The 14813-nt window shown below is 39.5% G+C and overlaps 2 protein-coding genes across 4 annotated transcripts in view; one reads left to right on the top strand and one right to left on the bottom strand.

Moving 5' to 3' along the window:
* Window positions 1–298: 298 nt before the first annotated feature.
* Window positions 299–14233, bottom strand: LOC311500304 (dual specificity protein phosphatase 19-like). 2 transcript variants are annotated; one of them, XM_084561620.1, is made up of 5 exons: window positions 13615–14233; window positions 11317–11578; window positions 6775–6821; window positions 4208–4360; window positions 299–775 (listed from the first exon to the last, which is right to left on the bottom strand). In XM_084561620.1, the coding sequence occupies exons 2-5, from the start codon at window positions 11546–11548 to the stop codon at window positions 593–595; spliced, it is 615 nt and encodes a 204-aa protein (XP_084417746.1). In that variant the 5' UTR covers window positions 11549–11578; window positions 13615–14233; the 3' UTR covers window positions 299–592. The 2 variants fall into 2 exon arrangements, with proteins under 2 accessions (XP_084417746.1, XP_084417745.1); XM_084561619.1 differs by lacking the exon at window positions 13615–14233 and adding an exon at window positions 11883–12451.
* The window catches only part of nckap1 (NCK-associated protein 1), a 34179-nt gene continuing 32417 nt past the window's right edge, over window positions 13052–14813 (top strand). Inside the window, exon 1 of one of the 2 annotated variants that reach the window (XM_084561617.1) lies at window positions 13052–13375. In XM_084561617.1, coding sequence (XP_084417743.1) covers window positions 13268–13375 — 108 coding nt within the window. In that variant the 5' untranslated portion in view covers window positions 13052–13267. The remainder of the gene's footprint in view (window positions 13376–14813) is intronic. The other variant, XM_084561618.1, reaches the window with a different exon arrangement.

Here is a 14813-nt window from a genome sequence, read left to right as displayed (position 1 = left end):
GACATAAATCGCAGCCAATAATTATCAGCAAACGTTCAAAGCTGGGTGCACAACAAACACACATCTATTCTACTTTCATTTGAACAGTCTTCATCAGGTTACGATACCTGTGCCGCCACTGTGAGTTTGCAGGATCTCGTCCCAGCCTTATTTCCTGATTGGTGAGCGAGCCAAATGGATTCTCTCTCATCATCTAACAAGCTAATTACAAGCTAATTATTTCAAGAGAGCGGGGGTTACACAGTAACTGGTGCAAAGTTGTGAAATTGATACAGAGAACGCAGCAGTGAGGGTAATCATCAGAAAGAAATCAAGCTGTTCCTCAGTAAAGCTGGTGCATTGTCAATTAGATGACAATCTACACTTCAAAGAAAAAAAGTTTAGACTTTTTGTGAACATCTTAAACTTTTTGTATTTATTGTCAAAAAAATGCTATAGATTTCCAACAGAAATAGCAAAATAACTATGATGTTGCAGCTTTTGTATACAGTTTAAGGATGAATTTTCTTCACCATTACAATCTGGTTTTCAGCATTTAAAAAATAATTATTTCATCACATGGCAGTAGAGTTTGGCAGCACACTGTTTCCCTTTAAGGTTTGTAGTTCTGTAATTGGTGATAGAAGCCGGGGTTTGGGCGAGTCGACGGCCTCGCCAGTTTCACCTGGCTGTAGGCATCCTCAAACGAAAGCCCCTCCTTCGACATCAGGTAGCCAATCACGACGGACGCAGAGCGTGACACGCCGGCGTTACAGTGGACCAGAACGACGCCGTCCTACAGAAAGAGGAAATGGGAGTGTGAAATGGAGAGAGCAAACATAACATGTTCAGTGGGTCAAATCAGGAATAAGAACAAAAGAAAAAATACCTCAATGTTAATAAAGGGACAATGTCAGTACTTTTACTGTCCTCAATTCATAAAATAACCATGATATGTCATCAGAGATTAAGGAAAACCTGTCATACTTGAAATGCTTCCCTGACAACAATGCTACGTTCCATCCTGAAATATTCTTTTTGTGTACTGACGCTGCCCAATAATCTAAATATGATATGAAACGAACTGAACGATACACAATATCCGATTCTATCCAAGCTTAGTGCTTCTAAAAATACTCTTTAACACCACAGGGGAGGTAAACCAATGGTAAAATATTGGAGATGTTCGGAAGAGGGATACTGTTCAAGGTTTTAAAAGAGATGGAGAGTTGGTCAGATTTCTCCTGGCTGTGCCGCAGCTAAAGTTAGCTCATCTGTCATTAATTCATCTGTAACGTAACTGATATTGCCACTGGCACACCTTTATTCTTCTGTGTCCTGTTTATTCTTAGAACTGTAACTTTAGGAGCATGGCGTATACCCTTACTGCTTGATCTGGAGGTTTCAGGCTTAGGGTTTTGTAAAAATTTGTATTGTTATTGGTGCTTTATGCATAAAGGGCAACTCAACTGTTCATAGCAACTGGAAGGTATGGGCGTTCGAGTGTCTGGTCATTACAGACCATAGTACTGAGAGTTTCTGATAGGGAACACCCACATATGTTTCTATTCAAACCCCACAAGCTCACAAGTTGGCCTCGAGACATTGACAGTTGGCAACAGTGGTGCTTCCAAAAAAAAAAATGAAGCTGAAACAAGGGTAGCTGGAATTATAGAGTTTCTTGAAGATGTTTCATCCAAGTGGCTTCTGCAGTTCTAAAACGCTGATGGGGAGTTGGGATTTAATCAGGAACATCTGTGGGTGTTGTCCCCCTGGAAATCACCTGACTAGGCTCTGTTAACGACAAGCTACTTGCCTGTAATTGGAGAAATCTGTTTTGATCCTGTTTTCCTTCCCCAATGAGTGTCAGTCTAACAGACTCCAGTCATTTGAGTTCCAGTTGGAAAAGGCTGACAGATGTTCCTGTTAAAACCCCAACTCCCCACCGGGTTTCTAGGACTGAAGAAGCTACTTGGATGAAACGTCTTCAAGAAACTCTACAAGCCCAGTTGCCCTTGTTTCAGATCTGAATGACCGAGGACCGTCTCGTTCATACTCTGCTGTTGGTGTGCAGCACTCTATCAGTCCGACCCCTCAACCAGACCTGCATGTAACTCCAAGCTCAACATCAAGCACAAAGGTTTGGCCATTTACAAGACACGTTTTCTTCATTGAAAGTGTGCTTTTACCCGAATTAAAACATCATTCTCATCCTCCCCCAGTGGTACAGTTTTGCCTGCTTAAGTTTTAAGACACTGACATCTCAGACTTCCGCTGTCACTTCAGTAAAACGGAGGTAGGTAGTCAGCATGTACCAGAAACAATGTCAGGGTGACTTTAGGTATTTCACCTCACTGGGTTTTAACAGAGATTACAGAAGAAAAATAACACTTCCGTTCACCTAAAATGAGCTGGGGTTAGCAAAGAATTTAGATTTAAATGAAAATTATCCACAATGTGGCTGGGTACCACTAATGTTAAGAGAGTAAATATATTCTTGAAAATAATAAAAGTAAGCAATAATAAAAATGTGTCCCATGGCGGGTAGATCTGCAAAGTCACACCAGCGGTTCCTGGATAAAAAAATAAAATAATAATAATAATAAAAACCACAACATCTCTCAGCGCTGCATTAGCCACAGCTTGCAGAAAAAAAAAAATGTGATGGAATAAATGTGTGGCTGCGGCTGTGTGAGAGTGTGTCAAAAATTGTGCTACAATTAATATTAATGTTGATGTAATTATTTTACTGCCTAGAGTGCCTGGCTGGAAATGAATTTTTTAAATTCCAGCCACATCTTTAGACAATGCGTGCAGGCCCACGGCTCCCTTCTGAAGCTCGCCGTATTGACACATTTGTCTCTTTTGTTGAACACGGAGCCTCGCGTCGCAGAATAAAGTCTCCTCTCTGGCGGAAACTGAAACTGTAAGCACATTTTTGATTTTCACGTCAATCAATACCAATTGAGGGACAGGAGATTTAAATTGGCTTGCTCGGACTGACGTGTTTTCATTGTAAAATGTAACCCAATCAATCAGTTCCTCTGGGTAATACACAATCTAATGAAGCACATACAGTACACAGAGCATGCTTGTATAAGTTTACATCAATCAAAACAGCTGCTCTGTTCTTTTATCATATCTGTGCTGGTGTCTGCAGTCGGCATAGGCGCAGAACATATAAAGTCTTGTTTTCCTTCTTCTCGAAATAAAACATCTACAGACTGAAAATTGCCTGAGCTACATAATCCATCACAGCAAACACGGAGACTTAATTTGGTTTTGTCAGAGTTTCTTGTTTTGTTGTTATTCCATCGTGCTCCAGTTGAGAGTTTTCATATCAGTGCTCACATCACATTATGTTCTGCTTTCGGTCAATCTCCTGACGCACACACATTCAGAGAGCTGCAAGTCAGGAAATAATGTACACACAACACGTAAACTGGCTTTGGCTTTGCCTTTCTACATTAAATGACCCCCCCTCCCCTGCCAACGGTCTTTTAATAAGTAATCAGATCACCCACCTCACCTTTGTGCTGAGTTGCAGATAACTGCTTGCAGCAGATGTGTCTAAATGCATTACGGCGGGGCAGAGGAATAACTGCGTGTGCACACTGACATGTTAAATTTGCTGTCAGATATGAAAGAAGGCATTTTCAGGTTGCATGGACCTCCTCGGGGAAGGCAGAGACAGAAATTTTTAAATAGATTTGATTTTTTCTTTTCTTTTCTTTTCCGGGAACGGGCTTGAGTCTGCCTGTTTTTTGTCAGGGGTAGAAGATGACGAACATTTGCAGAGCTGGAATTTGAAGATACTCAGACACACATATCCACTGCATGTTAGTTATGCCTCATATTTTTGATGTTTGAAAAGGAGATACTGTACTTTCTGTTCCACATCATATCAAATATGAAGCATTGTAATAGCTTAAAAAGATATTCACCAGAATATACAGTTGTTATAATTATCTACCTGCAACCTTAAAATGCTGCGTTTGAATGATCATGAATCAGAGTGCATTAAACACAGACACTTTTAATTTAAAGTTTTAGATGTGTGAGGATAATACTGATCATATTTCTTTACACTGACTTAAAGAAACAGCAGTCATTGTTTGGTAAGTTCCCAAAATGGTTCTTCATGTTTATTTTTTCATTTTTATCCACATGTATGTTGCATTATTTGCATTAGTTTGAGTGGATGAGTTCATGCTAATCGTGTGCGCACCTGTTCTCGGGCCTGATCAATGAAGGAGCCGCATTCCTGCAGATAGGAAGTGATCGGCGTCTCTGGGAGGTCCAGGATCTGGAGCGTCTTATAGACCATCTGATCAGGGAACAGGTTAGAGACTCCATAGGCCACATTTAGCACATGAGACACCTGAGAGAGGAGGGGGTGTAGAGACATGAAAATCCTTGAGCGAACGACCCCTGAGCATTGACTTTCTTTAAAGATTCTTTTTGCTCTGGCAAGAGAGAGAGAGAAGGGGAGAGATTCTACCAGCCATATTGATGACATGACACAACCTGAATGTGACTGAGGGAGTGAGAAAGAGAGATGAAGAGAAAAGAGAGGGGGGGAAGAGAAAGAAGACAGATGGCTCCAATTCATTTTGCAGTATCTGTCTACTCTCACTTAAATTTAGCTTACCTCTGAGGGCTGAATTCTCCCCTCTGTTACATCCTAGCATCACAGTAATGTGTTCTGCTTTTAGACTGCTTGTATCACCTAACATCCTCTTCCACATGTTAAGGGATAAGCCAGGCGTTACCCTATATTTCTATTATTGTCAACAAATCCCATTAAAGGCCAAAAACTACAAAAAAATGAGTGTTGTGTATATATCAGATTCTTATACATTTCATTCCTCAGTGCCAAAAAGCTCCACAAAAAAAAAAGAAAAAGACAGTTAAGCAGTATATTTGTATGCCTTCCCCATCTTTAGTAGATCCCATCTTCGGAGATTGTTGAGCCACAGACGGAAAATAGTGGAACTTTTATGGAATTTGATGACAATAATGTTAAAAGGATTGTATTGAGCATACTCTAACAAATAGTGATTGAGTCCGTTTACGATCGGCTTACTGAAATATCCTGGTATCTATACGAATTGACTATTTAAGATGTTCATTTAACAGGGAGTGTTATAGAATAAAGAATTAATTAGGGATGTCAATATTAACGCTAATTCTTTTTAGAGAAAATTTTCAAAACATAGTTTGGGAATTGAGGGAGAGATCAAAACGGCAGTGATGCCGTGGAAAGAAAGCAGAATCCAAAGTGTGAATAAATCATTTTACCCTCCAGAGGGCAGTAATAGGACCAAATGGCTCAAAAGAAGCAGAACAAGAAAGCAAGTGGAAACAAAAGAAAGAATTCTCTCAAACATTTACACACATTTTGATGCAAACTAGAAGTGTTATGGATTTGTGGTTGAACCTTGAGACATACAGAATATATATACATGATCAGCCACAACATTACAACCACCAATCTGTGCAGTGACCTCATACGACATAATGTTCATTTGTGAAACTTGGGTCCTGGCAGTTATGTGGATGTTAATTGCTCCATGGTCCAGTTCTGATGGTCATGCATGGACACCTTGACTGATCTGCAGCTACTCAGCCACCTTACTCTTTGCTCTTTGAGCAACAGTATCTCATCTATTAGATCGGAACACTGACCACTGGAGACCGGGTACACCCCACAAGAGCTGCAGTTTTGGAGATGCTCTGAAACAGTCATCTAGCCGTCATAACTGTCAGAGTTGCTCCACTCCTTCCACTTTTCCACATCGTGCTTCTAACATCGACTTTAAGCACAAAATGTTCACTTGCCTAATATATCCTACCCTCTGACAGGTGCCATGATAACCAGATAATCAGTGTTATTCACCTGTCGAAGTTATATTCTGGTTTTGTGATTTTTAGAGACCTGGGCGTTCCAGCTGAGGCACCCTGATAGAGACTACGATACTGAGAAGTGTTAACATCTCGTTTCTAATCATTCATTGCAGGTCTTTTAGTAATTATTCAATTAAAAATATGACAATAACTCATGGAATACTGGTGTATGAGCTGAAATAAATACAAATGTCTGCGTTTTTGTCTTCACATGAGACATGTTGTTACACATACTTTACAAAAGAGTTCAGGAAGACAGAAATAACTGTTGAGGTAACTGTGAGTAGCCTACTAAAGTGACAAATTCACTGAATGTTAAGAAGTAGAAAATATACCTGCAGCAATGCAGATGACTAGAGTCTTGATCTATATTATGATAGGATCAAAATCAGGAACTAACGTGTGTACTACACCTATCACTCCATGTTTAATTTGTTGTTCAACCGGTAAGAACAGGTTTTTCTAAAGTTCCTCTCGGCCAACCGGTAAATCTCCAGAGCTATCTGAGAAACCCTGGCTGGTTTTGTTTTTAGGCGCTCTAGGTTTCATCCCAGAAACAGGAAGGTATTTGCAATCTCTCTAATTCATCATCCTGAGACTGCACAAGCAGCAATATGCTCATGCCTGGGAGCAGCCACTGCAGAGAGGAGTAGTCAACATTCCTATGATGTGGAGGAGCAGCGCCGAGACTTACTGTAATCATTTACTCCCTCTACTGAGCTAAACTGTCACTGCATGAGTCATGAAGCTCCTCCGGATATTGGCTGGCTGGCTGTGGCAGACGCGCAGGAAACCTCAGGTACACGGCTGCCTCTAATCTCATGTCTCTACACATGCTATCACAACATGGCAAGGGCATGCCCGCTCTATTGATCCATCTGTACTGACCTTATATCTCCGCAGGGTGTCAATGTCGTGAGCTGCATCCTGAGAGGCTGAAAAAGCAGAAACAGCTCGATGAGAAGACAGACAGGCGGGCATGTGTCTGCTTAACTTATCTGCTTAAATAATGCTTTGTGCATAAGGACAGTGACTGTTATACACTGATCAAATGCTGTTTTCCCGCCTCTATAGATCTCTATTAGTGTGTGAAACTAAAATGAACAGGAATTTCAGGGAGATGTGGTATTGCAGATGTGGGACTCTGAAATTCCTGGTGAGTTTTGTATTTTTCTATATTTGTTTATTAGTTGTTTTTTTTTACCATTTTAAGTTAAATATCTTTGCATTTTAGAACAAAAGACGTGATTGAAAGATGTTACCTTGGGCTGTGGAAAAATTTGGCAGGTATGTTTTACTATTTTCTGGAGTTTTCTAGATGACATACACAATTAATCAGAGTATGACATTTGTTTTTAATCAAATACACCAATAATCTGTTTAAAAAACAATAATGTGATGTGAACTTTACGGGTAGAAAGCAAAAGCTGCAGGATATCAACACCAATATCCGACTTCAGACACAAAAACACTTTGCGAACAGCAAGCAGAGAAGATACCAATCAGCAGAAACCAACAATAAAATGGCTTAAAGCTACAGAAAGAGCCCGAGAACCCCAGATAGGAATCAAGTGATTTGTGTAAAGCACTAGACTAGGCTTAAAAAACTGCTGAAATAATCAATATGCTGTACAGCTGCAGAGAGGGGAGTTTATGATTTCTGTGAAAAGAGAGAATGTTTTCATGACAACAGCTTTCAAAACAGCAAAACTACAACTGAGTAACGCAGCGGAGGAAGAAGGTCAAAGGCTAATGGAGGAAAGAAAGTGAAAAGGACCAAACAGCAGGCCAACGGGAACGACTGTTTCAGCTGAGAGAAGCAGAAAATTACTGAAGGAGACAGTTAAAATAGACAGAGCAGCAGTCCCTTTCCATTTGTCAAGAAGAAGACAGCAGTGGTCACGAATAGCAGGAGCTGGATAATTATGTGAAGGAGACGTATGGGCAGGAAACCGAATATGATGGCAGGACTTCCTCCAGATTTCCAGGGTGGATTCTCTGCAGCAGCTTACTGTCTTCAAAGTAGCAACATTTGCACTCTTTGCATAATGCCAAATTCATAGCGTCGAGAAGCAAATCTAAATCCAAAGGATGGAGTGTGTGTTTGGAAATAAGCCAGCTTCGGCCCATATGGCTCATCAGTGCAGAGGGGAAAGATTTAAACTGACACATCTGTGAAAAGACGCTGGAATGCCAGGATTTTTATTTTCATCTTTTAAAATAAGAGTCCGACACGGAACCATTGAGGCGGATAAATAACAGAAGACATATATCCGTCCATCTTTCTTTTTTCTTTTCTTTTTTTTTTTACTGTTGTAGGATTAGAAATATCTTTAAGTTGGTTAACTTTTCCTCAAAAGATTAAGACACTAACATAAGATTGCCTAACTGGTTTTTATTATGTTTAAATTTCTCCAAAATAAAATCTTCTGTAAAGTAAAAGTTTGCACGCGACTTCTCACTTTAAAGAAATTATAAACTAGCTGTTGACCTTGAATTGTCATCTGTTTGACCATCCATTCAGTTAATTTAAGACTGTTGGCTTGTTTCATTTTTTAATTGTTTTTTTTTTGTTTTTTGTAGAGGTAGAGTATAACCACCATCCTATACAGATCTAGGGGCAAGGTGTCAATCTCAATAAATAACTAATTTTAACAAACACACTGATGTCCCTGCAGACTTAACCCTATTATTTTATTTTATTTTATGTTGTGCAGGAAATTAGTAATGCATATATTTTTTCTTTATTTATTTATGTGGTTACTTATTCTATCTTTCTCTCCTCCCTTACATACATACACCTTGTTCCAGACTGAATATAGACGTATTCACAGGCACAACCTCTGTATCAATAGTTTTTCTTTCCCCGGCCCATCTTTAAATAAGAAATAAAAGTCTAATGAAATTGTCAAATTGCTGTTGTCTTTTATTTTCATCACATCAATACTTAAAATTTGCACAAAATCCAAATTTTAGGAATATGTTTATTCACTTTCTTTAACATGTGGAAGAAGATTCTTCTCATTCTTGTACACTAGGATGCTACAGCCAGCCGCTAGTTAGCTTAGCTTAGCTTAGCTTAGTTTAAAGATTGTAAACAACCCCTCAAAAAACTAGTCTTTCTGTGTGTAAGATAGATCCAGGCTAGCTGTTTCTCCATTTATTTTATGCTAAGCTAAGCCAAGCTAAGCTAAAAAGATGATCCAACTCAATGCAAGAGAAAACAAGTCAAAGTAAAGCTCAAGAGAACTGACAGAGTAAAAAGTACGCAGAAAGGAAATCACCTCTTTCAAATATGACAACTGTGACAGGAGCATCACAGAGTTCTTGTCAGGGTGATCGATAGCCTGAGATGGGCTGAGATCTACGGGAGTGTGTCAGAGAATCAGCATGACAAAGAGCCATTTATAAAAGAAACCTGACAAAAGGTTTAGCGTGGTCCAAAACGAACAGCAGTTTTATGCTATTAGAGGTGAACGGAAGGAGACACCTCTGCCGAGCCTAACAGATGTAATATTTTATTGATCCCTGTAGAGAAATTCTCTCTTTGATTCTCTCCTGCACCGAGGTCAAAGCTCAGCGAGAGATGGGAACAGCACCCCAGAGCCCGGATTCAATGTCAAGCTCAAGGACATTTCATCAGGACGGCTACATGCTGACACGTGGGGATGTCAGCCTGCGTCCTCCAAATGAAGGGTCACCAATCTCCCTGAGAAGAATTCAGAATTAATGACACTGATTTATTGATTATCAGGAAGGATTTATTTAATATGAGGAAACAACCTCCACCTTGTGTGGGTTGAAATACTGAAGTGAATATAAAAACACTAAATAAACTGAATAGCTAAAGAGTTTTTACACTACTGAGGTTTGTTCCCTTTAGATGGGGTTGTATTTATCATGTTCATGAGAACAACGCCCCCATGTGGTATTCACAAGCACATTAGCTTGATTTATACTGCTGCAACAGATCTAAGCAGAGTCTACGCTGGCGTAGGCATTTACACTTGTGCTCTGGTATGTCTGCATCGTTCTGTGCACTAATCGGAGGCTAGTTGGCTGTGTTGAGTCAACTGAAATTGAACTGCAACGCAGGATAGAGAGAAAAAATGTCCATGGGAGGCATTTTAAGGGAGAATTTTCTGTGCTTCTACGACTGTCTGCTGACAAACTTAAAAAATATCCCTTCCAGGTACATTTAAAACAGACATAAAAAAAAAGTGCAATTCATTTTTTCTCTCAAAATTCTACATACAACACCCCATAATGACAACGTGATTTTTGCAAATTTATTAAAAATAAAAAACTAAGAAATCACATGTACATAATTATTCACAGCCTTTGCCATGAAGCTCAAATTAAGCTCAGGTCCATCCTGTTTCCACTGATCATCCTTGAGATGTTTCTACAGCTTAACTGGAGTCCACCTGTGGTAAATTCAGTTGATCGGACATGATCTGTGCATGTCAGAGCACAAACCAAGCGTGAAGTCAAAGGAAGTCTGTAGACAGGATTGTCTTGAGGCACAAATCTGAGGAAGGGTACAGAAAGATTTCTGTTGCTTTGGAGGTCCAATGAGCACAGTGGCCTCCATCATCTTTAAATGGAAGAAGTTTGGAACCACCAGGACTCTTCCTAGAGTTGCCTGGCCGTCTAAACTGAGCGACTGGGGAGAAGGGCCCTAAGAACCCGATGGTCTCTCTGTCAAAGCTCCAGCATTCCTCTGTGGAGAGAGGAGAACCTTCCAGAGGGATAACCATCTCTGCAGCAATCCACAACACAGGCCTGTATAGAAGAGTGGCCAGATGGAAGCCACTACTTAGTAAAAGGCACATAGCCGCCCGCCTGGAGTTTGCCAAAAGGCACCTGAAGCACTCTAAGACCATGAGAAACAAAATTCTCTGGTCTGATGAGACAAAGATTGAACTCTATGGCGTGAATACCAGGTGTCATGTTTGCAGGAAACCGGGCACCGCTCATCACCAGACCATAAAGTAATGTATATTTTTTATGATCCTGAATTTCGAGGTACATCACCTAAAATGTGGTTAGTACTGTAGTTTTCTGTATTTCAAATGTTTTGTAGCAGTTTTAAGATGAGTACCACAGCGCTTTGAACAAAATAAAAGTAATCTAAAGATGTTATCTTGGGCTGTGGAAAAAAAATGGTAGGTAGTTTTGGCCTGGTGACATCTCAGGTTTTTCCCCACATAAAGCCTGCCCAAATGATTTGATTGGCTCGGCAGATGTTTTCCAGATTGTAGTCAGTTCCCAATGGAGAGACACCAGACCAACTTGGCTTCCAGGCTGTGATAAATTATAATTTCTGCTAGATAGTATGGCATACTGTGGGCTATTTTTTGGGGTGTCTGGAGAAAATATGAAATTAAGATCAAGCTAGTAATCCATGTATTAAATAGATTTTCTTACCCAGCAGCAGGAAGGGTCTGACAACACCAACTTGAAGGTCCAGACTATTATCTTCCACAAATCCACATCCACTTCCCTCCTCGAGCTCTTCGACCGTCTCTACCTCTCCCTCTCCTCCTGCATCTCTCCTCCTCTCCAGCAGCTTTTTGCCTGTCACTGTGGTAACGTGCGTCTCCTGCTTCTTCAGACGGTTTTTGGAGAAGCCTTGAATCTCCTGAGCCAGTGAATGCATCACACCAGGCGTTCAGACTGCAGGACTGAACTGAAACAAACAAAAGACTAATACAATAAAAAATAATTACGTATTTAGTAATGTAAATGCACATACAATGAATGCTATAGCTGAGATCAATACCTACAAAACACAAAACAATGTATTCTCTTTCAGTTCATTTTACAGTTGTTTCTTTTTAACGTATGACCCTTTGACTGTATATAATACAGTAAATATAGTGAGTTTATAAGTCTATGTAAAAATTGTGCTATATTGTAATCAAGCTGTATAACGTCTACAATAATACGAAATTGTGAAAACACGGATTAGTTTCCCTGCTTCCTGCACCCACCTGGTCTAAACGCACTCAGTTAAAGCAAACTCCCGTGACAATAAATAAATAAATCAGATCATCACAGTTTTACACAATCAGTGGCTTAAAAGTGACATAATTGCAGCAAGCGCATTCAACATAAGATAAAAACATGTCAGGGAAAGGCAGCAACTGTAGCAGCAAGAACTGACAGCTGAGTCGGAAGCTGCGTCAACAATGTGACGCGTTCGAGTACTCGGAGAAAATTAGTAAATTCAAAGAGAATTCCGCTTTGGGGCGCACTAGTGGAAACGGATGCGTTCCCATATAACAGTCCTGCACTAAATCCTTCTTGATAACAGTTCTAATGTTCAGTTTATCTTGAAGTAGCGTCAGAAAGGTGGTGATTCAACTGTAAGATCACTAGTGTGCCTAATGAACTGCGTACCTGTTTTATAGGCCAAGTTAAATAAGAAAATTCGCCTTTAATGGAGTGAAACTTTCACCAAATGCTCCAGGAGTGCCAAGCTAGAGTATTTTGAAAATTTGTAGTCAGAATAATTGCATATTTTCCCCCTGTATGCATATATTTGTAATTTCTGAAGTTTTTTAATGACGCAATGACATAAATATTCCTGTAATTATACAGTACTGAACAACAAAATGTGGGTACATAACAAAAAAATAATGTTTTTATTAAAAAGTAAAGAGAAATCTGTAATGTATGTAACATTGTGCGGGATGACCTTCGAGTGTATTTTTTTATTATTTCATTACATACTTTTGTGACATAGTTTACTTTTTAATATTACGACACTTACACTCACTTGCCAGTACATTAGGCACAAGTCTATATTTATATCATTTCATAATATACTCTAATGACCTATATTTTAGTTTTTAATAACACAGAAAGGACTTACACTCACTGTTATAGTGGAATACTTTAGTGTACACTAGTGTAACTAATATTTTGGCAAATTACTGTATATTTCTATATTAATTCAGCATCCTAATGTAAGATGTAAACTATTATAGTTTTGATTATTTAATGAGAAAGTAGCCTTTGATTTATACAAGCATTCAAAACATAAAGATACATTCGTACTAGTATCATTAGTCTGTGAGATTTACTACTGTAGAGTGACACGTGAACGCACCAGAAGCCAGCCTAGTTGTGAAAACCAGGACAACTCCTCCTCATCCCTGTGACCGAAAAAAAAAAAAAAAAACAGGGAGACGGTGGGGTGGAGTACAGGAAGCCGCTGTCCCGAATATCTGAACATGGGCGAAATCTAAAAACGGCATAAATCACAGCTTCTCTATTCCATCTCTTTTTTTTTTGCGCGGACCAGAGGCTGCGGAGATTTGTGGGGGTTTTATTTTCTGGATCGAATTGGAGATATTAACCGAACAGCGAGAAGATGTCTCGGGGAGTGATCCAGCCCAGCCAGCAGAAACTGGCCGAAAAGCTCACCATCCTCAACGATAGAGGCATCGGGATGTTGACCCGTGTTTACAATATCAAAAAGGTTTGCACGCAAACACGCAGTTATCCTCATTCACCACATAAAGTATAGGACAGTATCCCACATCTGCTAATATAAACGTTAACGTTTGAATGCTTGATTAGCTAGCAGTGATTATTACTCTCATGGTTATTGAAGCTTGATTTATTCACCTATGGTAATTTATTTAGCATTAACGGCTAGTAATCTCACTATATTTATACTATTTACACATATTTATATGTGCTTAAATATACACTTACGTTATCCTAAGTATGTCCTGTTGGCATCCCTGGAAGCAGACTACAACCTAGCAACAAGCTAGCGTTAGCTTGCGGTAAAGTTGCCCCTAGCTTTTGCGATGTACGCTGATATTTAGTTAAATTAAACACATTTGTCATAAGCAGCAAGTCAGGTCTCTATTAATCAAAACTCGCAACTCAATTAGAAACGGGTAAATAAGCCCCTTTAGTGATAAAACCCATCCATCAGGCCTGCGGTAGTGTCAAGAGCTAGCTAACGTCGGCTGGTAATGGCGGCGGCTAAGCTAGCCACAGCTAAGCTAACAGTCGGGCGTCGTCTCTGCTCCATGAAAAAAAGCCCAAACACGAAGCACCCAAAACACCCAAAATACAGTCGCAGCTGCAGCCAGTCTGCCAGTTTAGCCCACTCAGTTGTATATAACCAAACGTTGTTTATTTTTTACATTTAGTTTGCTACATAAATATGAGAACATCAACCCAAAGTAAAGACTGCTTATGTTCGAGTAATTTGACGCTTGTTCGATTACTCAAAATATGAGGAAATCCCCAACAATAATAATTGAACAAGATGACTAAACTTCCCGATTTAGCTAGCCACCAATTACATATAAACATAAGAATAACCTAAAACCGGGTTGTGGTTCGTTTTATTTGTGCATCCTAGCTGTATCCAGCAGGTGTTTTGTTTACTTCTCTGGTAAAATGATTAGTAATTTTACATTAATAGCAATCAATGTGTCAGATAATTATAGAATTAACCTGCTGTTTCAGGACATGTCTTGGAGTTGCTATCTCAAGCCTCTTTTAGGGATATTAAGAAATTATTCTGTGTTCTTGACTCCTAAATTGTGTTGCTCAAGTTCTCCAACAGTGGTTTGAATGTGGGAGAAGAGTAGTGGGTCTGTTTGTGTGAGAGGGTTACTCAGTGCTTGGTGAATGCTATGATGAATCAAAAAAAAAAAAAAAGGGAGTCAAATCCTTTAGTTTTAATGAGTACAGAGTAGAAGTTGTCTGTCTGAAAGCCCATACTGTTTCCTCTCTGTGGCGTTTGAGGCGTCCTATGTTTTAGTTCCCATTTGGTAATTTGATCCTCAACTAAAATGTCAGAATTATTAGTAACGAGTGGGTAAAATATCAATGTTGTGTTACATACTCCAAGTGAACACCTGTATTGTTTATTTTCTGTGGACGTTTGGACA

Source organism: Chelon labrosus (genome assembly GCF_963514085.1).
Source record: "Chelon labrosus genome assembly, chromosome: 15".
Classification (NCBI taxonomy): domain Eukaryota; kingdom Metazoa; phylum Chordata; class Actinopteri; order Mugiliformes; family Mugilidae; genus Chelon; species Chelon labrosus.
This window is presented reverse-complemented; position numbering and strand designations above follow the sequence as displayed.

What these genes read in the sequence shown, in the direction of transcription:
- LOC311500304 (XM_084561620.1), bottom strand. Translation starts at nt 11,548, where the DNA reads ATGCATTCACTGGCTCAGGAGATTCAAGGCTTCTCCAAAAACCGTCTG. An exon ending in ACACCCTGCGGAGATATAAG is followed by an intron (nt 4,361 to 6,774) that starts GTCAGTACAGAT and finishes CTCCTCTCTCAG; the next exon opens with GTGTCTCATGTGCTAAATGT. An exon ending in TTGATCAGGCCCGAGAACAG is followed by an intron (nt 776 to 4,207) that starts GTGCGCACACGA and finishes CTCTTTCTGTAG; the next exon opens with GACGGCGTCGTTCTGGTCCA.